The following is a 21,414-nucleotide window of genomic DNA, read 5'->3' on the forward strand; positions in this document are numbered from 1 at the left end:
TGAAGTGATTGTGCGGATGTGGTCTCTCATGCCCATCTTGCTCGTTGTGGTGAGGTAATTCTGGTCCAGACAAGGTCAGCACTGATTCTCTGACAGTTGCCAACAGCAGCTGCTTATGATAGTTTGTGTGAGAGTCTTATCAGTGGAGATATTTTTATGGAAAAATGGAGGTTTTTGTGAATGAAGAGTCCTCAGCTCTGTGCTTGCTTGGGCCTTTTGTTTCTTGTCAGCTGAAGCCAGTGCAGGGATGTTCCTCACTCCACAGATTTGCCCGTGGTTGAACCTGGGATAAATGCAAAAACCTGTCAGCTGAATTTTAGCAAGTCTCTTCCTTTTTGCCTCACAAGCAGCAGACAAAATGCTGCCAGAACTGTTTCTAATTTGGTAACTGGTAGAGCTGGGGAGAAGACACTGCTTTCAAATGAGTTTATTATTGTCAGCCTCCACCCTTCTGCCACTTCAGGAGCAGCTGATTTTAATTGCACATTCCTCAAACCCCAGACACAGGTCCAAGGCCCTCAGAGGCTTTTCCTGTGTAACCCAGCGTGCCAGGCTGGGACTCCTGGCAGGATGCAGTCCCTGCAGCTCTGAGCTTTTATTTTTGCAACCCACAACAGAAGGCACTGACAGTTTGCTGTTGGGGAGTAGGAGCTGTGAGCTCAGAGAGTTCCATGAAGGAGGGTTGATTTTTTTGAAGTGATTTTTGCAAGTCTCTCCAAGCCCACTGGTGAATGGAGTGTGCATTTGCACCTTGCTGGGTGTGCTCTGGGTTGGAAGCCATGTGCTCTGCTCATCCTGGGTTCCTCCAGAGTTCAGTATTCCCTGCTGGGAGCTGGTGCTTCTCACCACCAGCCCCACTGGGTGAAAGCAGAGAGCCTGCACTTCTTCTGGGAGAATTCCCCAGCATCTTGCAGGATGGGGAATTTGCTCTGTTTGTTTGATGAACTGGACTGTTTACTATGGGCCATTATGATTCCTCGTGACTAACCACTTTCTTTTCTTCCCGAGTTTGTTTTTTCTGTGGAGCAGCTCCTTGTGCCAGTTAACTCTGTCTGCTAAAAGTAGATAAAGACTTATAAAATCTTGGACTTCTTTTTCACTTTTGACTGCCAAGGATAATTGTTGAAATGTTTTTGGCTGTTGTCCAAAGCTTGATATTTTTTTTTTTTTCCCCCAAGAAAAAGTTCTCTTAATTTTTAAAAAATCTTTACAGGTCTCTTTTTTCTATTTCTTTACATCTTTAGAGGTATATTTTAATAGGTGGACATGGCACTCAGTGCAATGGTCTGGTTGACCAGGTGGTGTTCAGTCAAAGTTTGGACTTGATCTTGGAGGACATTTCCAACCTTAATGATTTTTTGATTTAATTAGAAGAGCAGCTTTTTACAAAACTTGCAGATAAGCAGAATGAATGTACATTCAGTTGTTTTATAGAAAAATCACAGCTTTTTCCAAGGGATTGGGGTAATATTTCCTGTCTGTTGATGTATGTTACAGCAGAGAGGATTGTTAGTATTTAAAGGAACACTGTTATAAGAGATACTAATTAGTCTGGGAATAAAGGGATCTGGATTCTTGGATGTGATGTGATCTGACCATGTCTGCTCTCAGCACTCCATTTTCTCCCTGTAAAATGAAGGTGCTGACATTTACATATCTTTGTAAAGCACTGCTGGCTTTATGGGCATTATCTGGGCTAATTGAGGCTTTGTCTTGGATTTATTGGATGTCAGACTTTGGCCATGTATTCAAAGATAGCATCTAATTATTCAATAAGAGAATATAGGTTCCTTTGTATATTTCCATTGTTTATTTTAACGTAATTTAGGAGAAGAAGGAAAGGTGATTTGTGCAAATGAATGGGAAGCACAGCAAGGGAAAACATGACAATGTCCTATGTGGCACAGAAAAGGGCGTTTTGGAGCGTTCAGAGCCAAGTAATTTTATCACCAAAAATTGAAAAGGAAAATGAGCCAAGTCTTTCTGCTGTCTCAGGGCTGATGAAGGCTGAAGAGTGCCTCCCATTATATGGGTTTCCTGGAGGTTTTGCCCTGCCTGGCTCAATGGTCTATCCTCATCAGACAGGGGAGGATGGGAGAGGCATCCACATCCTCTTCCCTGCCTCCTCCCCTTGGGGACTGCTCACAGTTAGCTCTGCTCTGGTGCAGGCACTTTCTGTAGGACATTAAAACTGCTCCCATTCTATTGCTGAAGTCAGCAGTGAGCCCTGTTGCAAAGGTCAGGAGTGTTTTATCTTTCTTGGTGAGCCTGGTGTCCACTAGAATCAGTTCACAGTATCAGAACTTAAACAGTTCACATGCTAGCAGAGATAAATACTCTTAATGATATTATACCGAGTAATTGTTAATAAACAGGCTGGCAGAGCTGGGGGTGTTCACCTGGAGAGGAGAAGGCTCCAGGCAGAGCTCAGAGCCCCTGGCAGGGCCTGAAGGGGCTCCAGGAGAGCTGCAGAGGGACTGGGGACAAGGCATGGAGGGACAGGACACAGGGAATGGCTTCCCACTGCCAGAGGTTGGATGTTAGGAGAATTTCTCCCCTCAGAGGGTGATGAGGCCCTGGCACAGGCTGCCCTGAGGCTGCCCCATCCCTGGGAGTGTCCAAGGGCACTGAGCAGCCCGGGCAGCTCTGCGTGACGCCAGCGCCGGCTCCTCGCCTGTCTCTTGGTGAATCCATCCATGCAGGGGATAAATTGTCCCCTGGGAATTGAGAGGTGGCTGTGCCAAGTATTTCCCACTCAGGAGAGCGTGTCCGTGGTTGCCAGGGCTCAGAGCCACCAGGGCTCAGAGCCACCAGGGTCTGCCTGTGTGAGCGCCGAGGGTCCGGAGGGGTCCGTCTCCACTGAGCTGATGTGACATTTCTGCCAAAAGTGAGAAGTTTGATTTTTCTGCAATCTCTGGTCAAACTGTTTGGCTTTTTCATTTCTCTGCTGCTGTCTCAGTTTTTGCTTTCAGTTTTGTCACAGTTTATCAGAGGGAAACTCTTTGAGATGAGTCTCAGCACCTGCATTTTCTATATCAGTCTTTGTGTTCTCCAAATACTCCTGGTGAAATTGCTCAATTCTTAGTCATCAAAGATCTTGTCTTCTTACCCGTCCTTGGAGGCATAACTCGTGTCTTTCTAGGTTTGGTAAGAAATTGCTTTAGTATTCCCAGATAACTAATTAATCTCTGATTAATATTAATATTTCTATACCCAGATGGCTTCCTACATTAGCAACCAGTTATCATAGCAAATAACCTGGCAGTATTTGTACATAAAGCATCTCACTGGTTTTGGGACTGGCTGTTACTTGTTCCATGTAGGATCCTTCTTTAGGTAGGTGTATTTGTAATCATTTCACAGAATCCCACACTGGTTTGGGTTGGAAGGACCTTGAAGCTCATCCTATTCCACTCCCTGCCATGGGCAGGGACACCTTCCCCTATCCCAGGTTGCTCCAAGCCCCATCCAGCTTGGCCTCAGACACTTCCAGGGATGGGGAATCCATTTCCTTTCATTAGAGGCTCTTTCTAACTCAAGCATTGTGGTAGAACTTGACACACACTGCAGATCTCACAGAATCCAGAACTTAATACTGAATATTCTCACATGCTAAAGATGGAGGTTTCAGACACAGAGAATGCTTACAGCAATTTTTGGGGCACAATTGCAATTTGAAATAAAGGACTTTAATCAGCTGCTCTCTATGGTAATGGCATCTCACAGAACATGATGCAAAAGAAGGAGTAAGAGCCAGAACAAAGCAGGAGATAGGGAACTGCATTCCAGAGGCAGTGGGGAGGTAATGACTGCACTTATGGCTGGGGAGGTGTCATCCTTGGTGAAGCTTGGGAGCTGTATGTGGTTGATGGAAAGCAGAGATTGCCTAGGAATCTCCTTGGTTCATTTGAATATTTCCATGTATTATAAATGCAGCCAAGAAATGAAAGGCAGGAGTTCTCTGGGCTCACCATTCATCAGGCTAAGGAAATCAGGAGTATGGGTTTTCTGAAATGCAGGGATGGCAGTAGACAGATATGTGAGTCTTTGAATTTGGATCCATTTGGATTATTTTTGGAGTGCTTAGTTGAAAGAAAATGTCATTTTTGCAAGTAAAACATGTTTTTTCATGACTTGAGTGTTGTCAGTGGTTAATATTACAATGCTCATGTTTCAAAACCTCTTAGAGTGACTTGCCTGTAGTTCACACTTAAATCTAGTGCCTCTGATTAGCAAGCTTATTTCTTTAAACTGTTACCTTCTTTAACCTGCCTGCAAATTGTGAATTTTTTTTTTTTTTTTTAGCATATTACATTTCCTTCATTCTCAGATTTATTCTGAGTCCTTCCAGTACATCAGATTTGACTCCTGTTCCCTGAGATACCAGTATCCCTTTAAGGGTGACAGGGTTTTGCCACAGCAAGAAGAGGCCATCTGCATTCCTGACTGCTCAGCAAGGGAAGTGACTGTTTGCCCTGGAGACCCAGAGATAGCTGAGAGAAGGCTGGGGCTCAGCTTTGAAATGTTAATCTGCTGCTTCTGGCCTTCCAAGATTTTGCCCAGGGAAGGTGGTGGGTGGGAAGTCGGTATTAATTTAGAATTTGGAGCTTTGGCACAATCTGTTGCAGTTTTAGCACGTTATAAATTGCTTAATATTTAAGGAGGTATTGAAGTTAAGATGGAACTTTGTCCTGATTTCAAAATTGGCAAGAAATATCACCCTGATTTTGAAGAAGTGCTTTAGCTGCCAAGTAAAAATAGCAGTCAGGATCCTCCCTGTGATGAGGAGCTCTCTACAAGGTTAATTTTTCAAGGTCCCTTATCGGATCCTCACAGGGGGTTTTACTCCCACACAGGAGGCAGGAGGTACAACCTTCCACGCTTTCCCATTGTCATTTTTACAGAGCCCTCAATTGTGCTGTGATCCTCACAGGGGCTGGGTCTCTGCCCTTGGGAATTATGCATCTCATTTGAGATAAAGGGAAAATTTGGCTTGAATTGGGCCACAGCAGCTTGGGTTCAAATCCTTGTTGTGCCAGATGCACCCTGCCAAGCTGTCCCATCATAACCTCTCAGTGCTCTTGGGGCTCCCTGTGAGATTGGGCATCTTGGGAGGGCAGAGGTGAGGCAGGGAGAAGGAAATGTGAGGGAATGTTGTTTTCCATGGCTGTGCTGTCATACACAGGCTGGAAAAGTCTGCAGAATCACAGCTGGCATTTGAGTGTGTTGCTTCCAGAGTGTCCCATGAGACTCCTCATGGTGCTCAGGACAGCACTTGTGAGCTGGGCAAATATCCCCTGTGCCCAGCTGTTTGTTTAGGGAAGGGATGGGCTAAAATCCCCCAGGCAAAACTGGGAATGCTTGTGGATGTCAGGGAACTGTGCTTCACTCAGTCCCTGTGAGATGGAGATAATAATTGTCCCTTTTTCTGCCCTAGTTGTTACTGAGCTCCAGTACTGAGCTGCTGTGCAGTGCCCAGGAGAGCAGATCTTGAATCTTCAGGTACCTGCACAGGTGTAAATGGCTCAGGAAGGCGGGGAACAAGGGGCAGGCTGTCCAGGCTGTTCCCAGGAATGCCACAACAGAGCAGCTCTTGTTCAAACCTGACCTCTGCATTGTATTTTTTGTTTCCTTGTGTGAGCTTTGCAGCGTGGTGCCCTAGGTGTAGCTTTCCCTGCAAGTTATCCCTTTGTTCCCGTGTCCTTGGGATGCTTGGCTGAAGTGAGTGCAAGTTTGTGTTACCCTCCATGGAGGGATGCCACATCCCCTCACTGAGGCTCCTGCAGATTTGTGCAGGTGCTTTTGTAAGTGATGATGATGATCCAGGTAGGTGCTCAAAAGAAGGAAATAAATAGGACAGAGACATGTGCACTAAAACTCCACAAAAATACAATGTTTGCTGTCTGGAGAAGGGCAAAGTCGATAGGGAACACAGTTTTATTTTCCAGCTTTTAAGGGGATGTAACAGTGAAGAATAACACAACCTTAAAGAAGAAAGCTTGAGTGTCCCTGTTGTATGAGAGCTGTAAACCTTTGAAATAAGGGTTTGTCCTGCAGGTGCTGAGAGCCGGAACTGCAGCAACACAGGTGCACCTCTAGAAACTGCCTGTTCAATGGGTTAGAGAAGCCAAATCAAACAGGCTGGTGCCTGAGTTAACTGATTGAACATGTCTGTGGTCATGTTAAGGACATGCAGAATTGTTATTTCCAGGTGAGGGGTTTGATTTGGGTAATTGTAAGTCTGAGAGAGGGAGTCCTGTTTGATTTCTTCCGTACTTTCAGTGTATCAGTACTGTGATAAACACAGTGTTTATGTTGGCAGGGAGCAGGTTATGCCCCTCTTACTCATCCTGAGCTGCCCTTTCCCCCCATGTAGTCCTCCTGTAGACTTAAATAGCACCAGGACAGTGCTTGCCATGAGTGAGGCTGCAGTGCCTGATCCTGGGATAAACACTGGGTGAAAACCGTGTTAGGGAATTGTCTGAAAGGTTGTCCAAAATTTCATCTGTAATTACAGCCTGCACAAAATCAAAGAGTATTTTTTTAAAAGAGCAGCAATTCTGGGAGCAGGTTTCCTTTACATATTTTTAGCATGTGTTTGCCATTAATTTACATTATTCTCTAGTCCTAGTGGGGAAAATGCTCAGGGCTCTCGCAGAGTTTGGTTTCTGGAGGGTCTTAATAAACCCAACAGAAATAGACCCCCTGGCAAGGATTTCTTGCAGTAACACTCCAGAATTCCCCTTTAGGTTTATTAGGGGAGACCACACTGAGGCCTCTCAGTACTTAAAGGGGACGTACAAAAAATAAGGAGAGTGACTTTTTACACAGGCATACAGTGATAGGGAGGATGGTTTCAGACTAAGAGAGGAGAAATTCAAATGAGATACTAAGAAGAAATTCCTGACTCTGAGAGTGGTGAGGCCCTGGCACAGGGTGCCAAGAGAAGCTGTGGCTGCCCCTGGATCCCTGGAAGTGTCCAAAGCCAGGTTGGATGGGGCCTGGAGCAACCTGGGATAGTGGAAGGTGTCAGGGTTGAAACAGGATGAGCTTTAAGGTCCCTTGCAGCACAAACCACTCTGGGATTCTGTGATTAGCCAGTTGGTTGGTGGACTGCACGTTTGCAAATACTTGACTGGAGTTGTTCTTCTGCCTCTGAAAGTCCAGTGAAGAAGAACTGGCTGTGTTTTGTGGAGGAGACACCTACTGTTACTTCCCCAGAGCTGTCAGGAGGAATGGAGAAGGCTTTTCCTGGGAGCAGGATGAAGATGCACTGAAGATGGCTGTGTCTGCAGGCTGCCAGCATGCAGGGCTGTGGGAGAGCACAGCTTTCTCCTGCTCAGCTGTTCCCCCTTCCTGCTGCAGCACATTTCAAACCTTTTCACGTGCAGCTGCTGGGACTGGCAATTCTTTGATAGTTGAGATCAGCTGTCCCAAAGTGTCACCATCCTGCAGGCCAGGGGAAACAGCTGTTGGGTGCCTCCTTGTTTTTCTGGTGCCACAGGAGGTCAGCTGGGCTGGAGGTGAGATGACAGAGCAGGTTCTGCCTCTCCAGCAGCAGTGAGGTTGGGATGATGAGGTTGGGATGATGAGATTGGGTAACCTGGTGTTTATCTGGGCTTGTCCAACTCCTCCAGTGTGCACGTTTCACCTGATGGGTTTGTGTGGCAATTTCAGGTGACTGATGCTTTGGCCAGGTGACACAGGCATAGCCCTTGGTATTTTGTGTGTCCTTGTCCCCATCCACACCTTTGGAGCGATGCTGGAGCATGAAGCAGGGCAGGGGAAAGGTTAAACCATTGACAGAGCTGTGAGAGGAACTCTTGTGGTTCTGCTCACACATGGGGACATCTTTTAGGTTAATTTTCCTTCTGGTGCATTTATTCATCCTTCTTTCCTCCTCCTCCTCCTCCTCTTCCATCACTTCTTCCCCCACAAATATCTGAAGCCTAAAATAATGTGCTTGCCTTTTATCTGCCAATAGTCTGACACCAAGTAGTTCCTCTCCATACCCATGAATTTATGTTTGGCCTGTTTACTCAGGTGCTAGACAGTATTTCTGGCTGCACAGATGGTGAGTCTAACACAGGCCTCTGGGTTTGACTTTTATGTTTGTTTACATCTTCATGGTACAATAGTTACCCGAAGAGACAAACTGGAAAATTGTGAAGTGCAACCTTGGGCCTAATCCTGAGGTGTGTGAAGGGCTTGGAAATCCCCGGAGCGCACGGAGAGCCCCTAAGCGCTGCCTGCCTGTCTGGATTGGGTGATTTTCAACTGGCATAGCCAGTTCATTCATCTCCTGGCCAACACATTACAATGCTCCTGTTGGACAAGGGGAATTTGAGATGTGGCATGCCAGGGATGAGGAGACATAGCGTGTTTTGGGCTGTGACAGTCTCATGCCCTCAGTCCTGCATGTCCCCCTCAGCTCTGCTTTAATACAGGGGTTTTTCCTCATCTTTTTGTAATTCTGTTGATCAGGATGAGTGGAGTGGAAAGATTGGAAGGGAGGAGGGAAAGGTTCCTGTGTGTTAGAGAATCACAGGTAAATGAGTTTGTGCAGATTAAAACACAACGCTTGCACGGGCAGCTCACTTTTGGAAGATCCCTCAGCTTTGGAGCTGCCAGTGTGGAAGGGAGGTCAGAAGGAAGAATAAAAGTAAGTCTTAAAATGTTAGGGCTTAAAAATAGGGTCAGCTAAGCAGCTTTAAATCACCCTCTGAGGCTTCCTTACCCTTCTGGGAGGTGCTGCCAGTGTCCAGCATGGAGCAGCATTGCTGCATGGATGGAGCTCTGGACTGGCCACGGGAGGATGCGAAGGGGGTGCTTTTCCCAGCATTTCTGGACATCCACTGCCTCTGGGGCTTTTGCCCAGTGATTTTGTTACTTTTATCTTCATTTGCAAGGAGTGTCCATTCCTGGGTGGCTCCTCCTCTTTAGTTCTGAGGTTTGTCAGTGGAAGGGGCGACGTGACGCAGAGCGGCAGTGGAAGTTTGCAGCAGTTGTGAACAAACAGGCACTTGTAGTGATTCCTTAAGGAAAAGCTGTCACCCCTCAGTGCTGTACATTTGTCAGGGATCTCGTGCCAAATGGAGCTGGTCTGTCTGTTTGTAAGGAACTGGGTGAGGTGGTGATGTGTCAGCTGTGATGTGGGAAGGAGCAGTGACAAGTTCTGCTCATCGTGAGCGTTGCAGCGATGAAAACAGGGAAAAGTATTTGGTTTGTATTTTCAAAAGTTCTCCAAAATCACATACTTCGAGTCCATTTCAAGAGTTCAGGATTAGAAGGGGGAGAAAAGGTTATGGGGTCAGAGTTAAATACATAATGGTCATTTTCTAGTGAGAATGCCCATGGCAGAGGTTTGGAACTTGCTGGTCTTCAAGGTCCCTTCCAACCTTTCTATGACTCTTTTGATACTTCTTTACACAGAAATTAGTTTGTTTATTTTACCTAAATTGCAGAACCAAATACCAAGTTTCTAGACATCACATGTTTTTTTGGTGAACCAGATTCTTATCTGGCAAAAAGTCATCTGGTCCAACTCCCCTGTCTTCCTTGGAGTCACGCCGGTTTCCTGCTGGAGGGATTTGCCTTCTAAGAAAATTGCAGTATTCATTGAGGTTGGTTGTGGTGGGGAGATTCTTTCAGTACCCTCTATCTTAGCCAAGTCCTTTTCCTTGAATAAAAAGTTGATTCATTTCAGAACTCATTGGCAATAGTTTTAAAACTGGAATTTGGGATTTGTATAGCAATATTTTCGGGAAGCACTTTTAAAACTGAAGTACTAAGTGTTCTTTTTAAAGTCATCTCCAACACAAGCTACAGGGTAGTTCCCTGTCCCACAGAAATCATCTGGATGACAGGAAAGGGGAAGTTAGTAGAGAAAACTGCTGAATTTGGATGTGTTTTTGTGACTCTTGTTAAAACACTCAGCCTTGCTGGCATGTGCCAGGGAATTCTAGGAAATCTGTCAGTTGCTGTAGAGACAGCTTTCTCCAAACTTGTTTTTAGTGTTTAATTTTCTTAATGTCTATGTTTATGTATAGCCTCATAGCATAATGATCTCATATCAGAATATTTATATGTATTTATATAATGTAATATGTAAAAATACAAGTTATGCAATGTGAGTATGTATCCAGTTTATGCAAATTTTCCTTTCATGTATCTAAAAAAAGCTCAGGATGGTGAGATCAGCACTGCCAGTGAAATCTACTGTTTTCCTGCACGTGTTCAGTCATTCCTTGTGCTTCAGGTAAGGGCTTTATGCCCAGTAAAGATGATTTTTAAGGATCCATTTTATTGAGGGCAGAGTCCCTTCGTGGCATGGGCAGAGTCATCGTGGCACTAAAGGCTCTAATATCAGGGAGAAGAGGTGGTTAAACTTGTACCTGCCGTAGGTGAACATTGTGTTTTGTGTTCCTCAGAGAGGTGGTTTAATTCAAAATAATGTTAGTGTTCAGGGTGGTGTGGCTGCCTGAGTTCCTGGTAAATCAGGCCTTGCTCTGGATTCCTGGCTGGGGGCCGTGCCTGAGGGAGGAGGGGTTCCTGCATCTTGGATCAGGGTCAAGGTTCCCTTTGTGATCAGAGCCTGGTAAAAACAAATCCAGGGTCAGATACATGGGAAATAAAGTACTAAGTTTTCTTTTGTTGAATTTCATGAAAATAGATGTAGCCTTTTCTGGCTCAAGTTGTATTTTTTAGGTGGTGATGGTACGCACCACAGAAATATGCAGAGGAATATCAGATAAAAGATAAGACATGAAAACCAGCTCTGTGATGTGTGTTAGCTGAGGTTAACACCACTGGGGTTAATCACCTGATGTTGCATCAAATTCCTCAACGAGGCAGAGGAACTGGTTTAAAAAAGAGAGCAGAAGATGCACGTGTGATTTTTCTTTATTCTTTCACCTCGGTTTAAGACCCTGTGGTGGTTTGTGTGTTCCCAGGTGCCTCTCACAGAAGCTGTGGACCCCGTGGACCTGGAGGACTATCTCATCACCCACCCTCTGGCCGTGGAGTCGGGGCCCCTGCGGGACCTGCTGGAGTTTCCCCCCGATGACATCGAGGTGGTTTACACCCCACGGGAGTGCCGGACGCTCGTGTCGGCTGTGCCCGAGGAGAGGTGGGATAGGAGGTGACATGGTGATGCTCCAGGGAATTAAATATGTGTTTAGGAAATCATCATGATCTCTGTGATTCTTGTTTTTTATTGTTTTCACAGCGAGATGGACCCTCACGTGAGGGACTGTGTCAGGAGTTACACGGAGGACTGGGCGATCGTGAACAGGAAGTGAGTTCCCCTGTGGTGTTCGTCACCTTCAGTTCATATTTAAGTTGTGGCTTAGTGCTGTAAGGAGGCTCAAAAATATCATCCTGACTGCTGATTACATGTGCTCTGGCTTTTCATTGCCTGGTTCAACTGAACTGATGCTTTGTGTTTGGAAAATTGGATCTTGGATGTCAAAACCCCTTGGGGCATTTTGGAAAATCTAGGCCATTTCAGTCCCCAGTTGCTCCTTTACCATGGTAGAGCGATGAGGGAATGTGGACAAGTAAAATTACTTTCAGCATTTGTTTCTTTCTTTGTTCCATCTGTTTTTAGTTCTTTTTAGAGAGAAGTTGCATTAATTTTGCAATGATGTAAGATTTATGTGCAGTCACAACCATCTGATAGACAAGGTGCCCTCTGCAGCTTCCACTGGTTCTCAAAGAGAGTTGGGGAAAGTACATCATTCAAACAAATAATTGTTAATATTTGAACCATCACAACATTTACCTAATGAGTTAACAGTTCAGAGGATGGGCATGCATTGATTATTCCATGCAAATTAGCAGGAAGGTTTCTGAGAGGCTTTAGTTGGAGCATAGGCTCTCTCGGATGATTGGAAGTCTGATGACTTCAAGAGCTGCTGTCAAGGAGTAAGTGATCCATGTGATGTGTATCACCTACAAATGACTCCACTGCAGCTCCAGCTCTGCCCTTGTGGCAGTTGCTACAATTCACTGGTTTAATGTTGTCCTGAGAGCCACTTCAGGGGATGCTCAGGATATGCTTGGCACTGCTAACGTGACCTAATAAAAAAGTGTTTTGTAATCTCATACCAAAAAAAAAAACTAACCCACCCAGAAAGGAACCCAAGAGGGAGGAGAGATGCTTTATTAACTCCCAGCCTTTGCAGCAGAGTCTTGGATGCACCACAGACCTGGACAGTGTGACCCACCCAGCCACCCACTCTTGGCTTCTCAGTGGCTTTCATTTGTACCTGGAAGTCCTGGCTGTGATTCCTGCTCTGATGAGGTTTATTTGGTGGGCTTTTGTCCTCTGAGAGTCGTAGCACTTTTTGCTTGGATAAAATCATGGCAGTGGACTGGGTAGAAATAAAAGGAGTTACTGCTGGAGCAGGGGAAGAATCCAAAAGCTCAGTTGAGAAGGACTGAATTGTTTTTCAAGTAAGGATGCCAACAATTTCCTCTTAAACCATCCCATTGGATGGTTCCAAGTGCTCTGGCTAGCTCCAGGGGCACAAACCCCAGCTCTTTTGGATTAGAAGAACATGACTTGGGACATTCCATCCTTCTCTTCCCCACTGCAGGGGAAATAATCTTCATGCCCATCTCTGCATGCAGTTCTTTGTAACCAAAATGTTTTTGGGGCAGGGAAATCCACCATTCAGTAATTCCTCCAATGATACTGGAGAAGGTGAGTAAGTTCTCTTGAAAAAAGCCCACTAGCATATCCTTATTTCAAGCTTATGGCATAATTTCTGTGTGCCAGACTGAGGAGGTCAGGTGTGAATTAAAATGGATTTACACTTGTTGGTGGAGCTGTGATGGAAATGCAGACATGCAGGTGAGGATTATACAGATCCTATTGTTCAGCTCTCAGGAATTACAGCCTAGCAAGGAAAATGCATTCCTCCTTTTTCATTTCCCTTCCTGTACTCAGTGTTAGCATATCCATGGTTTTCCCATGTCTGGAGCATCCGTCTGTGGTAACTTTAGTACCAGGGCATGGTAAAAACAATTAATTCTAGATGTGAGCCCAGGAACTGACTTAGAGTAAGTATTGTAAGGAGGCTGTGGCTCTGTCCATGTGTGTGTAAATACAGACGTGGTGATGTATGGCACCCAAAAATTTGTTAGTCAAAGAGATCTGCTCCTGTCAGCACAGCAGGCAGACTGTTCACTTGCAAGAGCTCTTACACCCTGGAAAGCTCTGGAGGACCCACTTTCCCTACAAAGATGCTATGGGAAGATGCTGGTTTAGTCACAGTTGGAAAGTTGTTCTCCAGAGGTGCTCAGGACTTTGCTGAGTTGCTGTTTTGGTTTTCCAGTTAATCATTTTATCTGCTCCAAGTCAGTTCGTGCTCCAGCAGAACCACTGGCCTTCAGCCCTCGTGTTCCCGGCCTGTTTTTAGCTTGGCATCACAATGGCACGTTTTACAATGACTTTAATTGGCCCTTGATAATCCTCCTTTTGACATCACCCAGAGTGGCTTTATAGATGAACAGAGTGACATTGTAGTGCTGGAATAGTGGCTGCTGGATTATGCCCCAGCTCCAGTGGAGCTGACTGGAAATTGTGTTTGCAGAGAGCAGCTCCTGCCTCGGGAGGGCCCACGCTGATAATGCTGGGTTTGTTCCGGGGTGCTGCTTCTGGGCTCGGGGTCAAAAGGGCTGCTAAGAATGCATTTGAAATACTCTGTTTGCAGATACCACAAGCTGGGAACTGGGTTCAATCCCAACACCTTGGACAAACAGAAGGAGAGGCAAAAAGGGCTCCCCAAACAGATCTTCGAGTCTGACGAAGCTCCCGATGGCAACAGCTACCAGGATGAACAAGTAATGTGCCTTTAAAACCTTGCTACATAAAACCTAATTTATAGTCCTGCTTTAAAAGTGCAGTCCTTTTCCCATTATAAGTTGCTTTTAATTTGTTGGCTCTCAGGATGACCTTAAGCGACGCTCAATGTCGATCGACGACACTCCCCGGGGCAGCTGGGCCTGCAGCATCTTCGATCTGAAGAACTCCCTGCCTGATGCCCTTCTCCCAAACCTTCTAGACAGAACCCCAAACGAGGAGATTGACCACCACAACGAGGACCAGAGGAAGTCCAGTAGGCATAAGGAGCTTTTTGCACTACACCCAGCACCAGATGAGGTATTTTTATATACGTGTGGGTGAGACTAAAAAAGTGAAGGGTGTAGGGAATGTGAAAGCTGTCAGTCTGCCACGGATTTAAAGGATTTAAGGTCACCTGTGTTTAACATCCATGAGAACTGGAGCTATTTTGTGGTTTTCAGCATTTTGTCTTGCCCATAGATATTCCTTTCTGAAGATTGGGTTTCCCTTACTTTATGCAATCCCCAGTAATGTAGAAACATTAAAGGGCTTTAATTTAGCGTATTTATAGCTGCTGATGAATGCACCGTGCTGGGAAGCCTTGGATTAAATTGGTGCTGTGTCTTAGAAGAAGAAAGTGATACATGTGTTTGTCTCTTAATTCTGCTGGTGGTTTGTACAGGGGTTGTGTCTCTAATTCCAGGAGGAGCCCATAGAGAGACTCAGTGTCCCTGAAGTACCCAAAGAACACTTTGGCCAAAGACTCCTGGTGAAGTGTTTGTCCCTGAAGTGAGTACCACTCCAACAGACAGCTGCACTGCAGAAATTCAGCATTTAAATCTGCTGCTGTACCCACCTGCACCTGGAATAACTCCACTGCCTTGCTTATTGCCCTGGAAGGGTCATTGCATTGTTTGGTCATAGGCTCCCAGGTTAATTTTATAAAGGTTGAGTTACACAGTTGTATCTTCAAGACTTCCTGCAGATTGGTGTGGCAGGAAATATCCACCTCCCTTGGCTTTTCTCCCTGCTGCTTTCCAGCTCTACCTGTTCCATGCCACTGGCACGTGACATGAGGCTTCTCCATGCTCCTCCAGGGCTCTGAAGTTGGCCAGTCACTGGTGTTCCCCTCCCTGATGAGGAAATTTAAGATAAATTTAAAGATTAAAAATGCTTGAGCCTTAAAAACACAAAGACAACCAAAGATTTGCCAAAGTTTAGGCTCAACAACCTTGACTGTGTCCCTTTAAGAGTGAAGACTTTATATACTTAGTAAGCATTAACTGGAGGAATAGAAACCTGTTAAACAAGTTTAATGAAGTGGAGCTCCTGAATATAGGGTTACCTGCAGCTGGTTCATTGCCTATAACTCTTCTCTAATAACACAAGGTAAAATTTTACTGTTATTCCCTTGGAGAAATAAAGTACAAAACTGATTTTCCACACTGCTGTATTCATCTTCTGTGTCCTCAGTTAGGTCAACCCTTCTTATTAGAGAGCTCCAGTTGCTGCTCATAACTGAGATATATGTGTGGGACATATCTCCTGCTCGTAGAGTACTCCAGGACCTAATATAGCCGTAGAGATGAACTGATTTTGCAGCCTTTTATGAACTGGAACAACATAATATGCAGTAGCAGTGCAGCTTTCTCTCCAAAGGAGGGTGTCTTTAGCATAAATAAGTTAGATGCTGGAAATTAATGTTTTCTGCTCTTTAAGCATCTCTTGCTGACTGCAAATTTATAGCAAATCTGCCCAGCTACATGTTTGCTTGTGTACCTGGGAATCTCTGAGCCTGTGCTCAGGGTTGTAATCCAAGATTGTGCCATCCCAGTGGCACAAAACAAAGACATTTTCCCCGGGGAGAAGGCTCAGATGACCTAAGCGGGGTCATTTCCAGGTTAATCTCAGCTTTGTTGCAAAACTGGAGAAAACACCTTGTTTGGTGGTGTTCTCCCTGTTGAAAGAAGGAGTTCCAGGCTGAGAAGCTGAGAGCTCTGTGCAAGGGCTGGGTGTGAAGGGGATCCCAACGTGGATGAGGCATGAATTTTGTGGGCAGGCTGTGCAGAAAAGAGAATGTCATTTGAAGCCCTGCTTGCTTTGGTGCAGGGACAGGTTTTGAATGTTTTTAAATTCCTTTAAGTCTCCAGGTGCTCTAACAATAAGTTCAGCTCTGTTTGGTGGGTCAGTGTTCTTGTTGGGAGTGTTGGAGCTTGCATAAACACTGGATAACACTCGCTGCAAAAAGCTGACACTTTTCTGTGTCAATTTCTGAGGAAATCTTTGAGCTGTTGGCATTTTCTGACAACAGTTAACTGTTGGAAATTGCCAAAATAGCTGTCCCTGAGTGTCCAGAGGCAGGAGCCCTCTGGTCAGTAATGCTGAGAGAAGCAGTTGGCCATTTACCCATAGAGCACAGGAAATGAGCCAGGCCAGGGAGCCAGGGGAGCTGAGTGCTCCAGTTATCCCAGTTATCCCAGTTAATAACTCCTCTCACTTTGAGGAAGCTCTTGGGCTGCTTTGCTGGGCTTTCAATGAGTCAGTGGGTTCAAATGGCTTTTAGAAGGTCCAGGGAGCACTGGTATGGTCCTGGTGGGAGGGACCAGGACAGGAGTGGGGTGGAAATTGGGAAACAAGATCCCTTTAGAGCAGGAGGCAGCCCTTAGGCTGGCTCAGCTGTTCCTGACATCTTGGTCCCCATCAGCCAGGGAGGATCTGGGGACAGGGCTGGTTATTCCTTCTGACAAAATTCAAGTCAACTGATTTTATGTTTCTTTCTTTCAAGATTTGAAATAGAAATTGAGCCCATTTTTGCGAGTTTGGCTTTGTATGATGTTAAAGAAAAGAAGAAGGTAGGTTTTTAATTACTTGAGTGTGACATTTCCACTGAAGCTGTGTTTAAGAACAAAAATGGAGGAATTAATTGTGGTGGCAAAGCTTTAAGAAGACAGTGACATAGAGGTTGGAAGAATGATTTCATTTCATGAACCATCTTGTGTGTTCTTCTTCTGCTTGGTAAAGCAGTTAAGGTATAACCACTCTTCTAAAAATACCATCTAATATGTGACTGCCTGAAATCAGAATATATATATATATATATATATATATGTATAGGCCAATTTTGGCTTTCAAAAGTCTCTTCCCCAGAGAGATCTTAGGTAACTGAAACCTTTTATTTAGATTAGGTTTTTATGACTTTCTTAATCTCTTTTTGGTGATTCAGTGTGGCATGGGTCCAAGCAACACTTCAATAATGCACAAGAAAGTCACACAGGCTAAAAGTGCTAAAATCAAAACAAAACTGAGGAGTCTTTTCAAGATCTAAGTTATAGGGAATGCAAAATACATTTATTCTCCTATTTATGTTCTGTATTTAATATTTAAAGAGTCTCTTAGTTTTCCTTATTCAAGATATTAGCAGTAGTGGAGAGAAAAATGTTAAAAATATGCATTTTGACATTTATCTCTTTAAGGCTTGAATTTAATGCATTGAGATTTAAGTTATGTAGATGAGAGTATGTGGAATATTATGTGAACTTTGTTTAATATTTAAATCACATTTCATAAGCCAATTTTATCATCTCATTACTCCTTTTTTTTTGGCTGTAACATAGTAAGTTCTTTAGTGACCTCTGGTGTTGGTAACCTGCTCACATCCTTTTTTGGCTCTGAAGCTTTGCAGTCAAAGATTTGGTGTTTCAGGGTAGAAAACTCAGTGTCTGTCTTTCAAGAGGTGGTGTTTTTTTCTTTCTCTGTTTCTATTTTGATATGTTGGTATTTTCAGTTCAGCTAACAATGGTAATTCCTAATCCTGTGATGGAGCTACACACCTTAGAGGAGCTGAGAAAATTTTATAGGTGGTTTGTGTTGTTTCCTCCATTTTCTCTCTCACTGTCCTGTCTTGATTTCTTAATCAAAAAGGCTTTTTTTTTTCCTTTTTCTACATGATTTGAAATGAGGAGGTTTTTACACGTCTTTTAAAACTGCATTCATGAAGAAGTTGCAAAAAAAGAGATATAACTAATGCTTGAAACTACCCAATTTCTTCCTTAGATTTCAGAGAATTTCTACTTTGATTTAAATTCTGAACAAATGAAGGGAATGCTCCGGCCTCATGTCCCCCCTGCTGCTATTTCCACCCTGGCCAGATCTGCCATCTTTTCTATCACCTACCCCTCTCAAGATGTCTTTCTGGTAATAAAGGTAAGAAATGCCAGGGAAGTGGAAATTATTGTGGTCTCTTGTTTTTTATTTAAAATAAAATAGAAATTCTGTTCTCAAAAGTGTAAACAGTGCTGCTTTATTTCAGATAGTCTCACTTAAGTTCCTTTTTTAACAGAACCAGTTCAATGCATTGGAAGTGGAAAGAGCACAAAGGTTTGCTTGATGATATAAATCAGTTTTCTGGGGCTCGACCTTGGTTTTCCTATAAACCAATGTGCTGACTCCTTAAAATGACAAATAAGTCAGTGATTTAAAAATACCTATTGATCTGAATCTCATTTCAAAAAGGATACACCCCTCAGCCAGATTTTCAGATGTATTTAAGGGCTGAAATTGCTGAGAGTGAGATCCATAACTGAAATAAAATGCAACATTGGTCACTCCTGGGATAAAGTACACAAAGATAAAAGTTATTCTCTCTTCTCTCCTTTGATTCAATGAGAGCACAAATGTTGCTCGTTCAGGTGGGTGTTTCAGCCAGGATTTTAACTCTGGATAAAAATCATCCTGTGGTCAAAAGGGGAGTTCAAGACATATTTTCAGTTCACAGGCAGTATGCAAGTTCTGCAGGAAATGCTTCTCACACAAGGACTCACCAGGCTTTTGCTCTTGTGAAAGAATTTTTTGCTTCCTTGTGTTTGTTCAATTTATCAGTCCTTGCTGGATACATGTCCTTATAATGGTTCATTTTCCCTTCTCAGCTGGAAAAAGTACTACAGCAGGGAGATATTGGGGAGTGTGCAGAGCCTTATATGATTTTTAAAGAATCTGATGCAGCAAAGGTAAGAATTTTTTTTGGTGTTTTGTTAAAAAATTAAACGTATTTTCTTCTACTTTGGACTGTTGATACTGTTCCTGTCTTTAAAAGGATCCATTTTTAATTAAGAATCTAATCCCATTCTAAAGGCCAAAAAAGAGCCAAAGACCTTTGAGTCTTGATGCCTTATTGGGGTAGAGTAGTTAAAGGTCACCAGTTTTTGTGACTGTCAGGGGAGATTTGTGGTTCCCATCAAGCTCAGTCATCTGTGATTCCCTGTCCCAAAGGATCAGCTGGGTCAAGGGAAGGCAGCTTTTGATGGGAATTTGCAGTAAAAATTTTAACTTTTCCACTGCTTCTGCAGCTTAACCCCATCCCTTCTGCCTGATTCTAGAAGAGTCTCAAAAATGGTTCCTAATTTCATGTGCAGTTGGGTTGAGCCAAGTGGAGATCAAAGAGTAATAATGAGGGCTGGGTGAAGGGCAAAGCAGTGGTTCCAGCCCTTCTTGTGATCCCAGCCTCTCCATTAGGCTTTCTCAAAGGAGCTTGGATGGTTTGTTAGTTTTAGTCAACCTCTTAATAAAATATTTCCTCCCCAAAGCTCTAAAAATTGCTCTTTAATATGCAGAGTTATGGAGAAATCCTCTTTTATTCCCTTTTTTTCCTCAACAAAATGAGCACGATACTACTTATTTGAGGAGTGCTTTGAGTTTCCCACACAACTTCAGATGATCTGGGCACCTGCTGCATAAAACCACATTAGGAAAGGCCATTCCAGACTTCACAGGGGAAAATTCAGATTTTCTTGAAGGAGCAGTGGGCAGATGAGCTCACTTGAGATTTTTCAGGCTGTTCAGGAGGGTTAACGTAAAAGACTGTTCTGACTGTCCTCTGGTGGCCTGTTTTGGGAAGCAGAAGTTGCATTTTCCCAACACTTGGTGATCCTGGTCTGGAAGGTGCTACTGAAACGCACAATCACGGGGAGTTAGAAAAGACACCATCATTCCTAACTGCTTGTGCTAAATGAACCTCTGATCTTGTTCCTCTCCTTTTAACCTCTTGGACTGAATATTTTCTTCACAGAATAAGGAAAAGTTGGAAAAACTGAAAGGCCAGGCAGAACAGTTTTGCCAAAGACTCGGGAAGTACCGGATGCCTTTTGCCTGGACAGCCATTCACCTCATGAATATTGTGAGCAGTGCTGGCAGCTTGGAAAGAGATTCCACAGAAGTTGAAGTTGGCACAGGAGGTACAGGACTTGGCATCTGCATGAGGGAACGTGGGGCAAATCCAGAGGTTTTAATTCATATCTTGGAGCTGCTGTTGCTCCTTTTATCGCTTCCCTCCCCCTGCCCTGATAGTCTGGGGTCATGGTTGAACTAAAACAGAGAAGTCCATGATAACAAATAGATTTATCTTTCAAGGATTTTACAAGCAAACCATCTGTTATATTATTTAAAACCAGGCTTGTGAGACTGAGGGAGTGTTACAGGCTGATGAACATTTTCCAAAGGAGTGGATTAATCTTTGTGAGCCACATAGCTCATCTGAAACTGCTCTTCAGCATCCCCAAACCTGCCAACTTCATCATCTTTCAGAGCAAGGGGAATACATCAATCTCAGCATGATAAAGACTTTTATAACAGCAGGAAGGCACTGGGGTGAGGTGGCTGTGAGGGGAGCAGGAGTCAGCTGTGCTCCACAGCCTCCCGATGCCTCTGGAATGGGATTGCCTGAGCATAACCACCTCTTCTGTCACCTCATGGCATCATTCCCTCTCCTCCTGTGTAGAAATCCTGCTTGGAACAAAAGTAGGCTCTTGGACTGTAGTTTTCCTTCTTTATTTTCTAATTCCTTCCCCTTCTCACTGATGTTTCTTGCAGAACGTAAAGGGTCGTGGTCGGAGAGGCGGAATTCCAGCATCGTGGGGAGGCGTTCCTTGGAGAGAACCACGAGTGGGGATGAGGCCTGCAACCTGACCAGCTTCAGACCAGCCACCCTGACAGTGACAAACTTCTTCAAACAGGTGTGGCATGAAAAGGTCTCACTAAGGAGTTGTTCCTTGGACAGAAAGGTTGGATCGTGTGAGATCACTGAGTGATTAGTTTGCATTTCATGTCTGTTCCCTGATCACAGGGAATCTTTGAACAGCATTCAGTGGGTTTATTGTGTTACATATCAATTGTCATGGAATAGCAGAGTGGGTTGGGTTGGAAGGGAGCTTAAAGCTCATCCAGTGCCATCCCTGCCATGGGCAGGGACACCTTCCACTATCCCAGGCTGCTCCAGCCTGGCCTTGGGCACTGCCAGGGATCCAGGGGCAGCCCCAGCTGCTCTGGGCACCCTGTGCCAGGGCCTGCCCACCCTCCCAGGGAACAATTTCTCCCTAATATCCAATCTAAACCCCTTCTCTTTCAGTGATATGTTACATAATTTTACATCATATATTAATTCTGGCAGTAGTGAATCCAGTTCCTCAGAGTGATTTGAGGTTGACATCAGTTCCCTGGGCACATCCAGGGATCCCTGAGCAAAACAAAGCATTCTGCTTCTGATGCTGCTTTGCTGAGTGGCAGCTCCTCTT

The 21,414-nt window shown here is 44.4% G+C and overlaps 1 protein-coding gene across 15 annotated transcripts in view; it reads left to right on the top strand.

The window, feature by feature from the left end:
* DOCK7 (dedicator of cytokinesis 7) overlaps positions 1-21,414 on the top strand; it is a 92,833-nt gene that overhangs the window by 11,260 nt on the left and 60,159 nt on the right. For all 15 annotated transcript variants that reach the window (XM_039556337.1, XM_039556338.1, XM_039556326.1 and 12 more), the window contains exons 3-12: positions 10,953-11,128; positions 11,228-11,296; positions 13,719-13,848; positions 13,955-14,167; positions 14,553-14,638; positions 16,635-16,701; positions 17,903-18,052; positions 18,775-18,855; positions 19,914-20,079; positions 20,714-20,856. In XM_039556337.1, coding sequence (XP_039412271.1) covers positions 10,953-11,128; positions 11,228-11,296; positions 13,719-13,848; positions 13,955-14,167; positions 14,553-14,638; positions 16,635-16,701; positions 17,903-18,052; positions 18,775-18,855; positions 19,914-20,079; positions 20,714-20,856 — 1,281 coding nt within the window. The remainder of the gene's footprint in view (positions 1-10,952; positions 11,129-11,227; positions 11,297-13,718; positions 13,849-13,954; positions 14,168-14,552; positions 14,639-16,634; positions 16,702-17,902; positions 18,053-18,774; positions 18,856-19,913; positions 20,080-20,713; positions 20,857-21,414) is intronic.

This window comes from Corvus cornix, chromosome 8 (genome assembly GCF_000738735.6).
Source record: "Corvus cornix cornix isolate S_Up_H32 chromosome 8, ASM73873v5, whole genome shotgun sequence".
Taxonomy (NCBI): domain Eukaryota; kingdom Metazoa; phylum Chordata; class Aves; order Passeriformes; family Corvidae; genus Corvus; species Corvus cornix.